Source organism: Hyaena hyaena, unplaced genomic scaffold, assembly GCF_003009895.1.
Source record: "Hyaena hyaena isolate Hyena2069 unplaced genomic scaffold, ASM300989v1 scaffold_678, whole genome shotgun sequence".
Taxonomy (NCBI): domain Eukaryota; kingdom Metazoa; phylum Chordata; class Mammalia; order Carnivora; family Hyaenidae; genus Hyaena; species Hyaena hyaena.
Window position 1 is genome coordinate 288,115 of NW_024081305.1, and position 19,895 is coordinate 308,009.

The 19,895-nt window shown below is 38.0% G+C and overlaps 1 protein-coding gene across 7 annotated transcripts in view; it reads right to left on the reverse strand.

Annotated features, from left to right (window-relative positions):
• Positions 1-1,912: 1,912 nt before the first annotated feature.
• The window catches only part of HMBOX1 (homeobox containing 1), a 180,307-nt gene continuing 162,324 nt past the window's right edge, over positions 1,913-19,895 (reverse strand). For 4 of the 7 annotated variants that reach the window (XM_039217175.1, XM_039217174.1, XM_039217177.1 and 1 more), the window contains 4 exons: positions 7,006-7,088; positions 5,356-5,451; positions 4,163-4,257; positions 1,913-2,243 (listed from right to left, as the gene is read on the reverse strand). In XM_039217175.1, coding sequence (XP_039073106.1) covers positions 2,106-2,243; positions 4,163-4,257; positions 5,356-5,451; positions 7,006-7,088 — 412 coding nt within the window. In that variant the 3' untranslated portion in view covers positions 1,913-2,105. Of the gene's footprint in view, positions 2,244-3,835; positions 3,932-4,162; positions 4,258-5,355; positions 5,452-7,005; positions 7,089-19,895 lie in introns of those variants that run through there. The other 3 variants (XM_039217181.1, XM_039217176.1, XM_039217179.1) reach the window with 3 other exon arrangements.

Here is a 19,895-nt window from a genome sequence, read left to right on the forward strand (position 1 = left end):
GCTGAAAGAAGTATATACATTTTCTGCCTGAAATCCACAGACAAGAGCAGGCCCAGTCCCTGCCGTTAGCTCTTTAAAGTCACAGACCCATATAAGGTGGCATTTTCATGCCCTCTAAAGGCTTCCACACACTGGCGTATGCCGGATGGACAGGGAGAAGACCTCATCAGCACATGCCTTAAATGGAGTTAGACCAGCTAAAAACTGGTGCGTATTCACTATCTCACTAATGAGAAAAGGAAAAACAAAGAAGGTCAGTCTCCCTCTCATCTCAATGGTTTTAGGTTGAATACATCTGGTGGGGGAGTGGGGGTGAAGAGGTAAGGAAATGGCACCTTCCTTCCATCTCAGACATCATTTTTCAGGTAATGGGCGAAAAGACAGTTAACACCCAGCCCCAAATCCCCCTTTAAACAAGGCTCTACTGTGCACAGAAAGGAGATGGAATGAGGCAGAAAATACACAGCAGTAATGCCTCCCTCAGACTTACCCTACACCGCTACATTGAAGGCTGTTTCCTCTTCCCCACAGTGACAGTGTGTCATTTAATCGGATGCCAAGAGATCATTTTCATACAAGGCCAGCAGATGTAATTTTCTTTGATGCATGAATAGTTCATCATTTTGCTACTAGATGACAAGGTGATCACAGGGTGACTTTATAACGCAAGTTCACTGTTTGGTATTTTGAGTTCTCAAAACGAAAAAAAGATTTATCAAATATAAATATCTTTAAAAAGTAACAAAAGTGCTACATATGTGATCAAGGAAAAAAATTCCATTAGTTACTGCCGCTTAAAGTAGATTAAACTTTACAAATATTACCACATCCATTATCAATATGGCTTCCAATTATTAAATAAATTGCCTGTAGCAATATAGCTTTTCACACCTCTACAAGGACAGAGTAAAGAGAACACCAAAGCAGTCACATCACGTTGTATCTCGAAGACACACCACGTAAGTGGCAATTGTCCCCTGCTTTTTTCTGCTCCTATTTAGGAAAGTATTTGCAATTGTGATAGTCAGTCAGCATAATCCCACTATAAAGTCCTCTATCAACCTCTCATATTGAAGGGACTTCAATTAATGGATACAAAGACTGGAAGTTCATTCACTCATTTGTGACCTTAGCTCCATCCTTGAAAGACTTTTTTTTTTGGTAGCAGGGAAAAGGGACACAAACAGGAGGCAAAGCGGCGTCCATGATGACCTCCAGCACTTTTCCAGGCAGGCACACACCTGTGCCACGTAATGTACAGTGGTTCTGAGAACTGGACTTAACATCCATTAGACATTCAGCTCATGTTTTGTTTTGTTTTGTTTTGTTTTGTTTTTTCCAATGCTCTCAAGCTGGGTTTCTGGGTTTTTTTTTTTTTTTTTATATGACTTTTGTTTTTTGTGTGTTTGAATCATGGTCCCAAAGGCAGAAGGCAGTATTTTATCTACTAAGTCACACAGCTTGTGAGAGGAAAGGATATCTGTGTCAGGCATGTTAACATCAACCAAAATCTAAGATCAAGTGTTTCCATGGACACTCCACATTTTTCCACAGCACCCAAAGAAGTATAATGTAGCCACGGTGTGACTATTATGAGGCACGGCTTATTGTAGCTGGAAATCAATGATTCCCACGCTGAGTGGGAATTCTAGTGTTCCTTTTACTCTGCAGATACTCCCTAATGGTGTCTGTCAATCCTGGGCCACACTACCTCAGCTTGCATCCTATCAGTCTTGGGGAAGGAAAAGGGTACAGACTAGTGTTACAAGAATCTAAAGGTACCCAAGGTTTTACACGTAGCCTAGTATTTGAGAACTGAGGGCTATCTAGATACCTGGAAGCACTTTCTTGGAATGCTAAGACAGAGCAGCAAGATATTCTAGCCTCAGGGGCTGGGAAAGGGAAGTTTACTGGGAATTAATACTGAGAGAGTATATGCAAAGGCTGAGGGCACCATGCCATCTTCACAGAACAAGACCCTAACGGCTAACTGACATACAAGAAACTGCAAGTTATACTGTAAGAACACATGTTAAGGACCGAGGAAAGTCTGCTAAGGTGCTACGTCTAAACTAAGTTAACTTCTCATGTTCAACCCTCCCTGATCAGTCGTCATCCAGGGCCTCTGTCTTGATTTCGTTGGCTCCTTGCCGGGCCAAGGCCAAGATAGTGTGGTTGACTGCTGCCATTTCCACGGCTAATGAGATGGGGTCTTGGTGGTCACTATGGCTAGTGCTGTCATCCTAGACATGCAGAAATAAGAAACAAGTGTTATTAGTGGATTGGTTAAAATTCTCCAACTCACAGAAAGGCATGCTGAGGGCAAGGGGAGGCAGAACATTCGTGGGAGGACACAGTGGGGGAGGGGCTCGTGACAGTAGAAGTGAAATGTATTTAAGTAGACACTGAATGGAAATAGGTCCAGACTTCCAGTTGACATTTCCATGATTCAACAAATAAAAAGCACCAAAATGTTTTTTCTTGCTGAGGATTTTTTCCTTCTATTAGGAAGATCGCTGGTGAGGATAATCAAACTTGATCATTTGAGCTAGTACTCATACAGATTATCAGAGCTCATGGTATCTTTCTACTGAGCTGAGAAAACCAGACTAAACCACAGACACCAACATCTTATGGATAAAAATGTATTTTTATAAAAGAACAGGAGACCCAATAAACTCTCGATTACAACAGGACGGAAGTATAACTGCCGGAAATGGCTATAGGCAAAAGCGTGTGGTGCTCTCCTGCTGGAAGACAGCTGTACCAGGGAAGAGGCAGGTGTCTTTAGGGTGAGCGGGAAGCTCTCTGTCCATGCACAGCTCAGTGTGTTAAACAACAAAGCTGTGAAGGAAACTGGCACCGCGGGATGTTTGTCAGGCACTGAAGATGGTGTTACCAATAAGGGTAAGTTTCTCACCTGTCATGTCTTTAGGGGAACTCTGCATCAAAAAGCTTTGGAAAGGGTAAGCTCCTTGGTGGGGGGCAGGAAAAAATCATGGTATGTGGCTGCCCTTAGGGCATCTGGGAAAAAAAAGTGGAAGTGACCCACGTACATTGGTAGATTGAAAAATAACAGGAATGTTTCCAATTAGAAAGTCAGAGTATTTTCTTGAGTAAAATATGGAGCTATGATTTGGAATCCTAAAAAGAAAAAAGTTAACCCCTGTGAATTATGGGCCTCACTGTTTCATTCTCATTTCCACAAAGTGGTCTGCAGAGTTTAAAAGGGGCTCATGTGGAGTTTGTGCATTCCTGCAGTGTCTGCGCTCAAGCTGGTAAACAGAGGCTGCAAAATGGTTGGCAGAAGGAAGAATGTAAGTGGACTATTATATCAGAACTGGCTGAGGGGGCGAGGAAGAGGTATATATACACTAGAGAAAAGAGCAAAAGTTTTCTCCTGGGGTCCAGAAGACAGCATACATTCTTTTCATATTCCAAACAGAAATTAATTTTAAATCCTACAAAAATTTTAATGAAATCTTGTCAACAGATATGTGGGGGGAAAATTCCCACATTCTTAGTTACTGAATTATTCCATCCAGTGGCTACAATTAAATATATATTTTTCCCCCAAGCAATGAAGACTAAGTCAGGGTGAGGTGAGAAGACATGCATTTATGAGAGGATGTGTGTGTCAATGTGCCAGAGACTCGGGAAGAACCACTCATCCGGGCATGAGGGTTCTCACTGCAATGGGGCCGTGGTGGGCGGGACCTTCCACTGTGTGCTGCATTGGTACAGGTTTAGGCATGGATTACAGCTACCCAGTAGCCCTTAGTATTCTCAAACATTGAGTGTGTGTGTGGTGGATGGTGTAACTTGCTTGTTTGGATCAGATCCTCCTCTCTTCTTCTACCTTCTCTGCTTCTCTGCCTCCCTCTGAACTTCTTCCCTCCTCCTCCTCCCCATTGCGTACTTGCCAAGTATCCTGTTGTATGACAATAAATCCATGTGGGTGAATAACAGGTTCTCAGAAATTTTACAGGACAACTGAATCTTATACCACATTCCTTTCAAATTACATGAAAATCTAATTACACACATGAGCAGAGTGGAGGGACATTAGATTGTCTCCTCTCCCCCACCCCGTACAAAACACACCCACAGAATTGAGTTGTCATACTATCCAAGAACCAAGAACCTCTGCTCAGCTGCTCACCTGTTCTGAGTAGTCATTTCCATCAACATCATCACTATTGGAATGGCCTCCTGGACTCTGTACATCTATCCCATGACTCTCCAGGATTGCTGCTTCTTCGAAAAAAGCAAATAGATCCCTAAATTATCTGTTACATTAGTGTAATAGCCAAAACACTGAATTAATCTTTGTGCTGAGAAAATCAGAATGTGATTAAACAAGAACCTAGATTCCTCTACATTTTGGTTCTTTTAAATTGCAGACATATAGAATTCCACTGCACACAGGCCAGGGGAGGAACACAGTGGCTGTTCTGGAGCCCCTGCCACTACACATACCACATCTGACCAGATGACTGTTAGGTGCTTCATAAATACTTACCAACTAATTAAACAGCCCTCCTGTCCTGGGGTTCTGTAAAGTGTTTGAGAATTGTACTTACAGGGAAGGAGTAAGTTTAGAATTGAAATAATTTTTGAAGTGCAAAACCAATGCCCCACCCCAATCTCATTAATTCACATTTCTGAAATGTTCTTAAAAAATCTGTGTTTTGTCGTATAGGAGGATTAGGAGGAACTTGACGGAGGAACAAGGGGGAGAAGAAGGGGGGAAATGGTGGGGGAAAGGGAGAGAGGCAAACCATGAGAGACTCTTGAATGCTGACAAAAACTGAGGACTGATGGATGTGGGGGGGAGGGGGGATGGGCATGGAGGAGGGCACTTGTGGGGATGAGCACTGAGTGTTATGTGGAAACTAATTTGACAATAAACTATTTGTAAAAAAATTTAAAAAAAAAATCTGTGTTTTGCTATGTTCCCTATAAGACTTTTTCATTCCAGTTCTATTAATCCTATCACATCACAGCCCACCAACAACAAAGCAGCTCAGGGTCTCACTCTCTCTCTCAAGATCTTAACAAGTATCTTTACTATGTGGCACAGGAGTAATTGGTCAGGGGCCATGTCTAATTCTTGATTCTAGAACATTAAGAACGATGTCATTATTAGTATAATACAAATAGTGCAAATAATACTAACTCTTAAAAAAACACAAAGAAAAACATAAGGACAATTCTTGTTAGGCTTAAAAGTTAGGATTATTAAGACCTGCAGTTCTAAACTGAAGGTACTTAAAAAAAAACCCAAAACCCAAAAACAAAAACCCGATGTCTAGGACTGCTTCAAAAGAGAAAGCAGCCTCTCTGATACATTACCAATATTGGCTCTCCTCTTGATCTCCTTCCGTCTGTTAGCAAACCAATTATATACTTTCAGGGAGGTAACTCGTTCCAGATCTGACAGTTTTTTGCCTGTGAATACATGCAATAAAATTCTGATAGTCTGTATCTGAGACTAGTTTTAAGGAATAATGCTTTTCCTTTTGAAAAGTTCTTTTGATTGCATTTATTGCCAGAACAACAGATACAAGGGATTTTTTTTTAGTGCTATGTATGTACTTAAATTAGTAGTGTATGAATAAACACTAAATAAATACAGAAATAGCAATAACAAAATATTTGAGAAAGCCACACAATACTAAAGAATTCCAATACTAAATACAAAATTAATGAATTCCACAAAGTCAAGCTCTAGAGCTCAAAGTTCAAATGATAGTACATGGAAGCTTCCTTCAACTAGCATTATTCTAGATGAGTGTGTTACTCTTCATCAAGTTTCCAGGGAGCTGAAGTTTACTTAAATCTTTACGGCCTTATATAAACTAGTTTCCTGCTGTCTTAAGGCAGAAGAATAATTACTGTCCATGTTTTCTTGACTCTGACCATCCATTTTGTAACTATGCTAGAACACACAGCACAATTCAGGTTGCATTTTAAATTTATTATCTTCTATGCCGTCAAATATGACTTCTTACACTGTAAGGATTAACACCAAGCTTGCCAACAAGGGTCCACCTGCACTTTTTCCTCCTCCCCTGTTCTTATCTATTTTAGCTTTTAATCCACGATGGGTGCAGAAGCCAGAAAACAGGTTAAGGCGCTGATGACACAGGGTGAAGTGTTTTCCAGGAAGGTTTTGAGTTCCTGCACAGCTTCTGTGGTGGGATTGTGGCTGGTGTGAGGTAAGGGTATAGGTGTCACTGGAGATGTGTCTATAGGGTCTAGATTGCTAGAAGTCAGGCTTCCAGGTAAAGGAGAATAAATTACAGTTTAATTATGATAAAACATTGACACTTTTATATTTACAGCCTTTAGGCCAATCAAATTAACTGGCCAAATGAAGATCAATTGATCATCTAACTGAAAATGGTTTCTGGTAACAAAAACCATAAAACGTGGAATAACATTTTAACACATGGTAGAAAAGTCATTAGGTGTCTTTAAGCGGCTCCGTTGACTTGCATGGGAACAATAGGACTTTAGAATGGAACTATCCTCTTTTCCCTAGTTATGTAGAACTCATTCCAACGCAGGAAAGAGAAAGAAGCCAACTCCAATAAGAACTGTTTCTTCAAACAGGAATACAGAATTATATAACACTTGTAAAGAAAAATCTTTTCATTTATTTACAAGCCTTGCTTAAATATTCCAAACTTTAAAATTATTTTGGAATTTATACAGTATGCTCTATTTTTGAAGACATCTATAGAGTCTTTATAATTTCAAGGCCTCCTATCTTAAGCAGGGACAGTGTTTTGCAGCCTTCCATGTGAACACCTGATCTGGACCACCATAATTACACCCCAGAGAAGTACCACTCGAACAGGGCAGTGACTGCACAGGAGGATGGTGAGGATGGAGTCTAGGGCATCCGGCTGCAATGAGTAAAAAGAAGATTCTTGTCCCAAATGATAACCTGAAGCCGAGAGCTCCACCATCGAGTTAAGTGGCAGCTTGCCGCCTTACCTGGCTTCTGTATAACCGCATTGCAAGCATTTGCAATTTCTTCTCTCTTTGCTTCATCTGGGTATTGATTCTCATTGAAGTAACTGCAGGGGCAACCAATTAAGACACAGAGTTTGTACTTTAAAAAATGTACTCTCATTAAAACGCTAACCCACTGAAAAATTACGTTCTTCTTTATGATGTGGCATTACAGCGTCTAGTCCAGGCTGTCCAATGGAGTTTTCTGTGAGGATGGAAATGGTCTGTTCTTTACTATCCAGTAGGGTAGCCACAACTCACATGTGGCCACTTAGCAGCTGAAAGGGGGAGGCTGATGTGACTGAGGAAGAGAATTTTTAATCTGATTTAATTTTAGCAAATTTAAATTTAAATAGCTAAATGTGACTAGTGGCTACTATATTAGTGCAGGCTAGCTACTGCTTTGCTTCACTTAAAGATGTTCTTGATATAAAAGTTACTTGTATACATACGGTTGGCTGAAATCACAGAGTTCTGTTATGGAGGTGCTAGTAACAGTAAGACTTTTTTTGTGTGTGTCGTATTGGTTGCAGCAGTAAAAATTTAAAAGTACCAAATTGTGCATCAATGGGAGAATGGCAGAACAAATTACAGGACATCTATATTTATACACAGCTATTTAAAAATGACTAGGAAAAAATAAGTTAGAAGCTGTATCCACTGACCTGGAGGGATGTTTACAACATTCTTAAGTGAGAATAACAATCTGCAGAATAGTATGCGTGGAAAATGCCATTATGGAATTTGAAAAAATCCAGTCTATGTGTACATAAATTTGCACGGATAAACACTTGGAAGAGTAAACATCAAGGTGTAAAAATCAATTACTTCATTGTCAGGGAAGGGGATTAGTGGAGGAGGTTTAAATATTTTTGTCTTTTTTCATGTTACAAAAGCACATATTACTTCTGTACAACAGTACTTAAAAGAAATTAGGTTTACTGAACTTCTCTTTAGGATTATCAGACCTGTGAGACTCTATGTGGGAAGAGAATGCTTATTAATGCTACTTTTATTGTCATCTATGATTTTAAGAAAGATCTTCATACTTTGAATCCGTAAATTTATGATCAGGAAATGATCCCTTGTCAAGGTTCTAAACCTCCCCTCTTCAGGGGCCTCCCTTCCCTGAATGCAGCTTTTCCATTCTGTCACCCTCCAGTGGATGTGCCATTCACCAGGAATAAACACGGGAGGCCGCAGACCCTTCTTGTGAGGCCCCAAACCTGACTTCTGACCCCACCTCCCACCCCCACCATCTCCATGGAGCAAACACATCCTTTGCTGCAGTCCCGACACAGCTGCCATGACTGGAAAGCCTTTCCTTTTCAAAAACATTAAGTCATAGAACTAGATCATACCAGTCCTGTCAACCATCTTCCACAGCAGTCTGCTTGATTCTATGATTTAAGCATCTCTTCCTACATGATTTTCTAGTGTTCATACTGAGTGACTGTCACCATAACTGCCCCACTCCCACACTCTCACTGGACCTTTACCTTTACTCCACCTGTGCTAAAACACTGAATTACTTTCAGGAGCCAGCAGCACTGGCATCAACTGGGAGCTTGTTAGAAAGGTAGGATCCCAGACCCCACTTTAGACTGAATCAGAATCTGAATTTTAACAAGATCTCCAGGTGATGTGAATGCTAATTAATGTTGGAGAAGCACTGGATTAGCTTCTTTATTTAAAATTCAACAAAGACAACAAAAGCAGATATTAAGTATCTAACACTGTATGCTTGCACTGTGGGTAAAGAGAATTAGATAGTTTCTGACTTCAAGGAGTTTACAGTCTACTGGATAGAGACATAAAAATCAATATACTTGTGGCCAAATTCCATAGGATGTCTGAAGGGAGTAATGCTGGTGCACAGATGGAAGTGTGCTCACTGTGGTGTGTGGGCATCCAGAAGGAAGTGGCAGAGGAAGTGCGGTCTTGAGTTAGGTCTTGAAGATGGGCAGGCGTTTGCAAGGCAAAGAAAAGGAAGAAGAGCATTTAATGCAAGGGGAATAGTATGTGTAAAAGCAAAAGGTAGATAAAAGTTGAGGATTGTGACCACAGAGAAGAATTCAGTGTGGTTGGACTGTGGGGTTCACGGGAAGAAATGAGACCTTAGCTTAGAAAAGTAGGATGGGGTCAGCTTGTGATGAGCTTTGTCTATTCTTATCAGTAGTAAAGATGTCATCTTGAAATAGAGGTTTTCAAGCCACATAGAGACATACTCCATCTGTGTTTTAGAAAGATTACATATATTCCAGACTCAACCTTCTGAATTCAACCATCATCTTAATTCTGAAATTCCCCAATCAACTTTCTACTTACCTTCTCCTCCTCTTCAAAATAATTTTTCCTTCACCTTCTTTATACTCTCAAATCCTTTTTTTAAATGTTTGTTTTTAGAGAGAGAGAGACAGAGTACAAGCAAAAGAGGGACAGAGAGAGAGGGAGAAAAAGGATCTGAAGCAGGTTCCAGCCTCTGAACTGTCAGCATGCCAGACCTGATGCCAGGCTCAGAATCACAGACTATGAGATCATGACCAGAGTTGAAATCGGATGCTTAACCAACTAAGCCACCCAAGTGCCCCTCAAATCCTTTTTAAAATAAAGTTTTTATTTATCTATTTATTTTGAGAGAGAGAGTGTGTGTACATGAGTGGAGGAGAGGGGCAGAGAGGGAGAAAGAGAAAGAAAGAGAGAGAATCCCAGGTAGGCTCCATGCCTATCGAGGAGCCTGATACAGGGGTGGGGGTGGGGCAATGGGATCATGACCCGGATGAAACAAGAGTCAGACGCTCAGTTGACTGAGCCACCCAGGTGCCCCTTGAATTCCCTTAAAACACTGACCCACAACTTAAAAAAAATCTGTTAATCTATTCTTCTTCTGGCCTCACCTTTTATTTATTTCTTAGCCTGAACTTCATGGTGAGCCAAATCAACAATACCCCTTAGGAGAAACTTATTTAGCTTCTCTGTCCTTCCACCATACCTGTCCAGCCAATCTCCTACCCTGCAGAAAGCACCTTCCACAAGTTTTTGTCCATCCTTCTCTCACGGTACCAAGTGTGCCTGGACAAAGTCATAAAATAGGGCCAATTGGTTTCTTTATAAATCTGTGCTTTTCAACCGTAACTGGGCCCCTCATTTCTGATGGGAACTCTTTCAGTCCTTTCTGTTTTTAATATTCCATCTTTCAGGCCCCACTTACCTGAAACGTTTTCACTCTTAAGTCCCAAGCCTGTTCAAACCCACCACTGTCATTCTTCTTAGAGATGACCCTGCCTCCTCTTTTACCAAGATGGAGGTTATTTAATGTAGGTTTGCTTAATGTTTTAAGCTTCTTAACTTCTAAACTTCTCTGAGTCACTGCTTGTTCATTTCTTTATCTCATGGTAGAGGAAGATCCATTCTTCTCTTCAAGGTCTGCTTTTCCACTTAGATCTCATCCTCCTTTCTTTCATTTGCTCAGCTCTTTCCTGCGTGCCCAATCTTTTCCCTGTACTTATGCAATTACTCTATTTCACTGACTTTATGATGTAGATTTATTATTATAATTTCTAAAATCAGGATATATGTAATAATTGGTGATGTCTAAGAATAACTGGCAGTGGTTTTTTCTGTTCCCCCTCACAGTACCCAAAATAAAGGTGCGCCTTGCAACCAAGGCCTTCTCAGACTTGACGGAGTGGTTCAGACCTACAGGTCCTACTTCAGCAGCAGCTCTAGGGCCACTATGCCTCATTATGGCAACTCTTTTTCCAAATTACTGCAAAGCCAGTAACTGACTCTACACACCCTATAATGTCTGCTTAATATTCCTAGTGTACATCTCTAGTCATGGCACTATTCTGTTAAAAATTTTTAAGGATTATAGAGGTGTTCTGAGTTCTCCCCCAAACTACCTTACCTTCTTTATCTGCTGCTACTATCATAGATGCATTCTACAGTCGAGGAAAATGGAATAACTGTGTGAACTCCTAGTACCTCTGTACCTTTCTCCTGCCAGTATATTTGCTTTTTGCCTCCCCCTAGCCCAAATCTTGTCTTTCAGGATATAGTTCAAGTATCAGCTCTTGGCCAGTCAAAGGTAAGTCAAAGGTAAGTCAAAGGTAAATATCAGTCCATGAATCCCACAGCACTCCATCTGTCCCTCTCTTACATTTTTTTATCTTGTATTATAGTTATCACTGTATACATCTATCCCTGACTATGTTGATAGCCACCTGAGGAAAAAGTCTGATTTATCCTTATATGCACTCCCCACTGAAGACCGCACTGACAAGTCAATAATGATGAATAAAGTAAAGTCACCCTCAACCCGATACAGGAGTTTCCAAAAGAAATAAATACTACTGTAAATGAACTGTGAAAATCAAGAGTTATAGAATTATTGCAAGAGTGTCTCAAAGAAAAATACTAAAGATGATTATCTCTTGAGAGCAAGAATACTGGGGATGGACAGAAAACAGGAAAATACTAGTGGTAATAAAGACTGGTGTTCACATTCTGTTTTATATACTTCTCAGCTGAATTTCTGAAATGAACACATGATATTTTTATAGATTTTTAATAAAAGAACTTCTTGGGAAAACGCTGAAACGATTAAATACTAGTTTAATGATTAATATATTCCACAAACAATTTATGTTTGGAAAGTATATTTAGATCAGCCAGAAAGTATTAGGATTGTGACTCCTATTCTAATGATAGTAGAACAAAGCCACAGTATATTTGAAAGCTAAGTTAAAATTTGCAGTTATTAACGGCATATATGGGGGCGCCTGGGTGGCTCAGTCGGTTAAGCATCCTACTTCAGCTCAGGTCATGATCTCATGGTTCGTGGGTTTGAGCCCCGCGTCAGGCTCTGTGCTGACAGCTAGCTCAGAGCCTAGAGCCTGCTTCAGATTCTGTGTCTCCCTCTCTCTCTGACCCTCCCCTGCTCACACTGTCTCTCTCTCTCTCAGAAATAAAAAAACATTAAAAAAAATTTAATGGCATATATGACTTAATGAGTAAAAAAGTGTTAAAAATCATTTTTACTGTGTATTTTTAGGATCTAATGATAGAAAACTAAGATGATCAGAGTGAAAACAAGTAACTTCTTCCAAATCAAAGAATATAAGAATTCACTACAGTTTTAAATCTTTAAGCCTGACAATTAGTTATTTCTTCTATGTTAAGGCTCTATTATTTTTATAACTAGAAATGTAGGCCTATTGAAAATATAAATTTTCAGTACAATGTACTACTATAGCTGGAGGTGTGTACACCAGACTACTGAATACCACTTTCATCTTTTTGTCTTTCTGTGGTGTTTCAATATTTAAAAAATATGAATTCAAGAGAGACAATATAATCTAAATGATAAAATAATATACTTCAATGTAAGTTTATTATATGTGCTGCCGAACCAAGCACTAAATATGTAAGTTTAAGATGTAATAATTAAAAATATTCATTGCAAATCTCTTTACTTTTTTTTTTTTTTTTGTAGTAGGAACAAATACACAATACCAACATAAAGTGGAAGAGATTTTAGGAAAGTCAAAGGTAGGCCTGGAAATAAAATATTCAACAAAAATGTATTACATGACTGTGAGTAAGGCTCTGTACTTGAGCAATGAATGTTAGTTCAAATATAATCCCTGATCTTCAGAACATGTGGTTCAGCTGAGGAGGAATATATTAAAAAAGTTAAATAGTAGAAGGAGTCAAAACAATAGTCAAAACAGTAACAGACAAACCAGAATACACCTAGCTGCTAAATAAGGCTATAAATGATGTGCTAAATAAATTCAGAATAGATGTTTCTATGGACTAGACTGAAAACTCACTGGACTGGGCAGGCTTTTGACGAAGGCACAGACTCCAGGCACTGGAGAAGAAAGGCCAAAGTTAATAGTAAAGACAAAGATATAAAGGCATAAAAACTTGAGATATGCTTGGAAAACAAGGCAACTAGCAATGCAATCTGATTAGACTATAGGGGTTATATATAGGGAGATCTTGGGTTTGCCTGAGACAGTGCTATTACCTTGGATGATTAACAAATTCACTTCCCCAAAGTATCTCACTTTAGAAAATATATAGTCACTCTGCAACCACATCACATTATTGACTTATCTGAATTTAGTGTCAAAATGCCCTAATCTTTTTCATATGTGCTCTGTAAAGAGAGCATGTTAATTGCTCAGAAAAAAAGAAGCATCAAAGAAGATGGAACTCTCTAAGCCCAGAGAATCTGCTTGGCACATAACAGAAATGCAGTAAGCAACTGTTTGATCAATAGATGGTTGAACAAATAATCAGGGAATAAATGAATAAAAGAAGGAAACAAAGTAAATAGTAAAACATAGAATAGTGGTTCCAGTTAAGGCTTTTTTCCCCATAATTTTTAAAAGTTCATTTATTTTGAAAGAGAGAGAGTGTATGAGCACTCAGGGAAGAGGAAGACAGAGGGGGAGAGAGAGAATCCCAAGTAGGCTCTGCACAATCAGTGGGATGTCCAACATGAGACTCAAACTCCTAAATCGTGAGACTATGACCTGAGCAGAAACCAAGAGTCCAATGCTTAACTGACTGAGCCACCCAGGTGCCCCTTCAGTTAAGGCTTTTAATAAAACCAAGAATATCTTTCAGGAGAAAGCTACTGAGACTTCACCATATTATACACTATCTTATCTAGGTACACTCAGGTTTTAGACTAAAACTGAATAAAGTTTTATCAGTATAGTGTTTATTTCTGAACTATATATAACCAATAGATTATCGGTGAAGTTGGGAAATAGGCCTAATTACTTTCATTTTGGAAATAATCATTCAGGCACCCAAAAAAAATGTTGATTAAGTCCTCCTTTATGGCAGGTGATTGGCTAAATGGTGGTAAAGATGAATCAGAACATACGGGTGTATGTAATAAAACATATTATACAATATTATAGAATGGACTATATTGGGGCACTTGGGTGGGGCTCTATTTTGGCTTAGGTCATGATCTCACAGTTCCTAAGTTTGAGCCCTGCATTGGCCAACATGCTGACATGCGAAACCTGATTGGGATTCATTCCCTCTCTGTCCCTCTCTAGCTCATGACTGGTTTCTCTCAAAATACATAAACTTAAAAAAAAAAAAAAAAAGAATGGAGTATATTGGTGGTACATATATAGTATATGGGAACAAAGAGGAACCAACATTTGTGCAGGGTCTTAAAGAGCAGGGAGGGTGGGTAAAGTGAATTAATACAAGGCAGAGGAAACAACATATACAAAGAAAGGGAGTCATGAAGAGCTTAAAATGTTCTGAAAATGGGAAGGAGTGTGGCTGGAGTATATTGTACCTAAGATGGGGTAGTTGGGGATCAAACTGAAAAAAACACTGGGTCCAGATTTTAATATGACAGAGTTTGCAGTTACTTTTTAGGCAACTGGGAATGAAGGTTTTTCAGGGGTATTATATGATCAGATTTATTTTTGTAGGGCAATATCTGGTGATACTAGAGGCAGAAGACAGTGTGGCAACAGCTGAGGAGAAGGTCTGCAGTAGGCTCAGGCATGGAGGAAAGGTGAGATTCAAGTAACATTTCAAAATGGGAATAATTCAAAACAGCCTCACCTCCTGCATTTAGGCACCTCTATCCCCATACACAAAAAAAATAGCCTTAGGAATAGGACGCCCTATTTATCATTCACTTTCAAACATTTTAACCTTTAGATTATGTCAAAGAAATAGATATTTCTACTGCTACCAAGTAGACAAAATGTAGGAGAATTTGGCTCTGAGACTCTAAAAGAGATTTGTTCCTAAACTGGAACTCTGGAGTTCAAACATACTTCTATCCCAAGTAAGAATATTTTACAGTCCTAGACATTTCCAAGACAAAAAAGGGAAAGAAATGTAAACAGAAATCTACAGGTAGTAATAAAAAAGTAATAAAATAAATCCTAAGGGCACTACACTTTTATAGACAAAGGACATTGTCAGCTGAGTAATCAGTGAATATCTTCACAGAGAGAAATCAAATGATCGGTTTGCCAGACAATGACAGCAAAGAATTAAAATGAAAAGTGGCAAAATAATTTACATGAGATGAGAAACCATAAGCTGGTAACAAATGGAAATGTCCTTGAAGCACTTTCATTTCAATAACACTGAAGTCTATAAAAATTGAAGCCAGAAAATTCCTCCTTTTGTATCTTGTTGAGCATATAGAAAAGATGGGGAAGGACTCTTTAAGGAAGGGATAATGGCATGTAAATGAACTTCTCCCTCTGTGCCTTTATGTGAACTATGTGTCCTGGAGAGATATTTAAACCTCACCATTTTAGTAATTCAAAATAAGGTTTCAGGACTGGCAGACACTGCCCACTATCTACAATCCAGTGTGCATTTCTTCACCATGAAGTAAGATTACTGAGCAGTAGGCAGGAAAGAGAATGACATGAAACTAAAGCACTCTGGAACCCAACTGTCCCATCTCCTACTTGAAATCATCTATGTGTTACATGATCTTTGGCAACAAAAAATTTCTAAATTTTATTTTTGTTTGTCTTTAAACAGCAGACTGAAGACTGAGATGAAAGAAATGTGAAAACCTTCAAGTGCAGCAGCTATCTTTTGTTGAACCAAAAAGGCCTAAAGGAAACCCCCTTAGTTTACGTTCATGTACAAACCAGGATAGTGATATTCTGTATTGTATCCAAAGATGTCAAAGTCCCTCTGATACTAATCAGACTTTAAAGTACCCCTGAGAAACAGTCAGGGACCAAAGAAAAACAAGAGGAGTAGAGCTAGAAACTAGTTTATGCATATGATTCTTCACTATTTAATGTAGACTTTAGGACAATTAGGGACCCTGAAAGATTATGCACTGTTCAACATACTCATTTGAGAAACAGAGACAATGACAAGCTTATAGATGACAAGCTCTCCCAAAATTACAGAACTGGCAAGGATCAGAGCCAAACTTTTGTTCTGAGCTGATGCTCTTTCTACGACTGCTTGCTAGGACACCGCTGGGTGCAGTGAGTTGAACAGTGTCCCCTAAAAATTCATGTTGGTCTAGAACCACAGAAAGCAATCTTATTAGGAAATAGGGTCTTTGCAGATGTAATTATAGTAAGGATCGAGATGAGCTCACACTAGGCCCTAAAACCACCACGAGCATCCTTAGAAGAAAATGAGGAGAACACAGACACAGGGAAGACAAGTGTGGAAATGTGAAGCAGATGCTGGGAGGATGCCTGTGCAAGTCAAGGACAGAGGAGGTAAAGAGAGGCGTGGAAGTGTTTCCCCCTCAGAGCTTCCAGGAGAAACCAACTCTGCTGGTGCCTTGAGTTCAGATTCTGGCCTCTAGAACTGTGCAAGAGTACACATCTGCTGTTTTAAGCCACCCAGTGTATAGAAATTTGTTAGGTCAGCCTGGGAGACTAATACATTGGGGAAAAAGAGTCATAAAAAGAATGGCCTTAAAGGCTAATGTGATTCAACTATCACAGTTTAATGGACTTTATTTCACAATAGAAACACACCTATCAGCTAAACAAAGATTTTCTCTTCTCTAGAAAGTTTGGTCAAATACTGAAACATTCAAGCTTCAATTCTTTTTCTTTTTGTAATCCAATTTAGACTATGACCCTTCTTCTGATGCTTAATACTGTCCTTCAGTGGAACAGTTTTCATAAGCTTCTGTTTCAAAGCTTTATTAAGGTTTTAGATTGGGCACTTCTTGATAATAAATACGGCTACGATACTGCCATATTGACTTGCCTCTTCAGCAATTACTGCAGTGCTGATTTTGAAAAATCTTGGGACACTAAGTACTAATAACTACTTCTGTAATATAACCAAGATTACGGATAATTAAAAAATCTGCTACAAGATATGTAATAAAATAAGTATAGTGAACTGTTACTGGTAGAATCTAGGTGGTAACTATATAAAATTTTTTCAACTTTGTATGTTTAAACATTTTCACAATAAAATATTAGGAAAATATTAATAATAAGATGATAAAATGTTAGCAGCATCCACATTACATCAGAAACAAGGTAGAGAGCCCAATTTTTTCTCTGGTCACAATTTAATGTTTTTCTGAAAGTCCTAGTCTGTAGAATAAGACATGAAACAAAATTAAGAAACAAACTGGGAAGAAGGGCCACAAAATTATCATTGGCATATTATGCTGTATCAAGAAAGCCAAGGGATAAATTGAAAATGCCTCAGAAATAATTAGATGGTTGGGCACTAAATAGACAAAAATATCAAAACTTCCCCATGTATCAGTTAATAACCAGTTTGACACAATCTAACAGAAAAAAGCATCTATTTAAGAGAGCAAGAGAAATGAGAAACATAAAAATAGCCAACAAGAAAAATACAGAAACCACATAAAAAACTAAAATATATTTTACTCACTTTGTTGAGGTATAAAAAAGATGTAAGAAATGGAGAGGCATATAACATATTGCTAGATAAAAATGAATAATGAGGAGCGCCTGGGTGGCTCAGTCGGTTGGTTGACTGACTTCACCTCAGATCATGGTCTCATGGTATGTGGGTTCGAGCCCCATGTCAGGCTCTGTACTGACAGCTCAGAGCCTGGAGCCTCCTTCAGATTCTGTGTCTCCTCTCTCTCTTCTCCTCATCCCCGCCCTTGTGTTCTATCAAAAATAAATAAATGTTTAAAAAAAATGAATAACATGACAATGTCATTTCTTCCAAAATGAATTAAAAGTTTAATGCACTTAAATTAAAACACATATTTTTTTCTTCTTTTTCTTGGTGAGTGTGGTAGGAGTCAACAATTATGATTTCAGTGTTCACCTGGAAAACCAGATATAAATGGATAAGAACATTTTGAAAATAAAGAGTAATGAATGGGCCCTATATTGTCAAATACTGTGAAATTATAAAATTATAATAATCAAAACTGTGATTCAAGACTTACAGAGATCAATAGAACCAACAAATATAATAAATTTATATGCAAGAAAGGATCTTTTTTGAGAGCAAGAGTAGAAGAGGGGCAGAGAGGTGGAGAATCCCAAGCAGACTCAGCAATGTCAACGCAGAGCCCAATGTGGGGCTTGAATTCAAGAAACTGAGATCATGACCTGAGCCAAAACTGAGATCATGACTGATCAGAAACTGAGACAAGAGTCAGATGCTTAACTGACTCACCAAAGCCACCCAAGAAAGAACAAAAGAAAGAAAGAATCTTAAATTTAAGGAGAAAAGGAAAATCAGGTATCTGGAAAATAAGGCCAAATTAGAGCCTCAATTTACAGACCCAATAATATTAGGGTTAAATATAAAAGTGAAATCATTTAAAAATAAATAAACAAGTGAATAAATAAAAACTAGAAGAAAGCATCTGAACAAGGAAACAAATGATGGAGACAGCTACACAAGAACACAGCAATAGATTTACCTACATTTACATGAAAAATAAATTACAAATAAATGCAAATATATAGCAGAAAGGGGTTAACAATCTCATTCCAAGGAATTAATATACAAGTCAGTAAGAAAACACGAATACACAACAGAAAAATGGCTAAAGGAAAAAATAAACACCAAACATGAAAAATCATGTAAAATGTTTAGCTTCACTAGTAATCAGAGAAGTTTAGTAGACAAAAATAAAACCCTGCTTTCACACCAACTGAACAGGCAAAACAAGGCCGATTTCCCCTCCCCAAAAAGATGATTATAGTATGCATGGGAGGCAGGCTCTGGTGACAGGGGCAGTATATGCTCAAGGCCACTGTTAGTGATGTGGATCAATTCAACTTTCTGGAGGGAGGTGGTGGTAATATGGTCAAACGTATCATTATTCTTAAGACAAAAAGCAAGTACAAAGATGGTCATTGTCAGTACTATTTAGTAGGGCAAAACTGGGAAGATTTAAATGTTTAATAAAGTAATAATAGTTAAATAAATTATCTGAAGAAAGCCATTAAAAATCACATTTTCAGAGTACTTAATGACATAAAAAATGTTGCAAAAAAGGCAGGTTATAAAATCATATATATGTTATTCTAATTATGTTAAAAATTATACAGATACATAGATAGAAACACTAAAAGTAAATGTATCCAAATATTTTCAGCATTATTTATGAATGGAAATATTTTATTTTTTACACCTTATGTTTTCTAAAAGCTTACAATGTGTAACTATTAATTTTCTAACAAAAAATGTTACCCAAAATACAGTTATGTAATATTACAAAAAACCCTACTTGTGATTAATTTTATAACTGCTTTTCAAAATAGTATTCTCTCTTTCACCATCCTGTATCTGTCTACAAACTGGCAATCTAGCCAGTTATCAAGTCAGGACCCAAAAGAGATACAGTTGCCAACCTAAATGTCCAGCTGCAGGGGACTGGGTACTAAATTATATGTATATTCCTTAAAATGGATTTAGTCATTAAAAATCATGTTTTCAAAGAGCATATGAATGATATCAAATCTAAAACTATATATGTGGTAGATGCTTCTTTGAAAAGCTATTTACATAACACAAAAATGACTGAAAAAGAAATTCATCAACAAAAAATATATGATTATCTGTAAATGATGGTGTTAAGAGGTATTTTAGTTTTCTTCTTTATATTTCCTTACATTTCTCTATTTTATATAATATGCATGTGCTAGTTTTGTAATTTGAAAAAGCATTATTTAAAAATAAAGTTTGCAGTCTCAAAGCATGAGCAAAATAAAATTGCATAAATTATTTTTAAATGATTTTCTTGCTTTTTCTTAATGCCTTTCAGCAACAAATTTATACTCTGAATGTTTGTTTTGGAAACTCACTACAGTACAACAAACAAAAGATTTCTATACTAACGTATTTTTTATAAATAA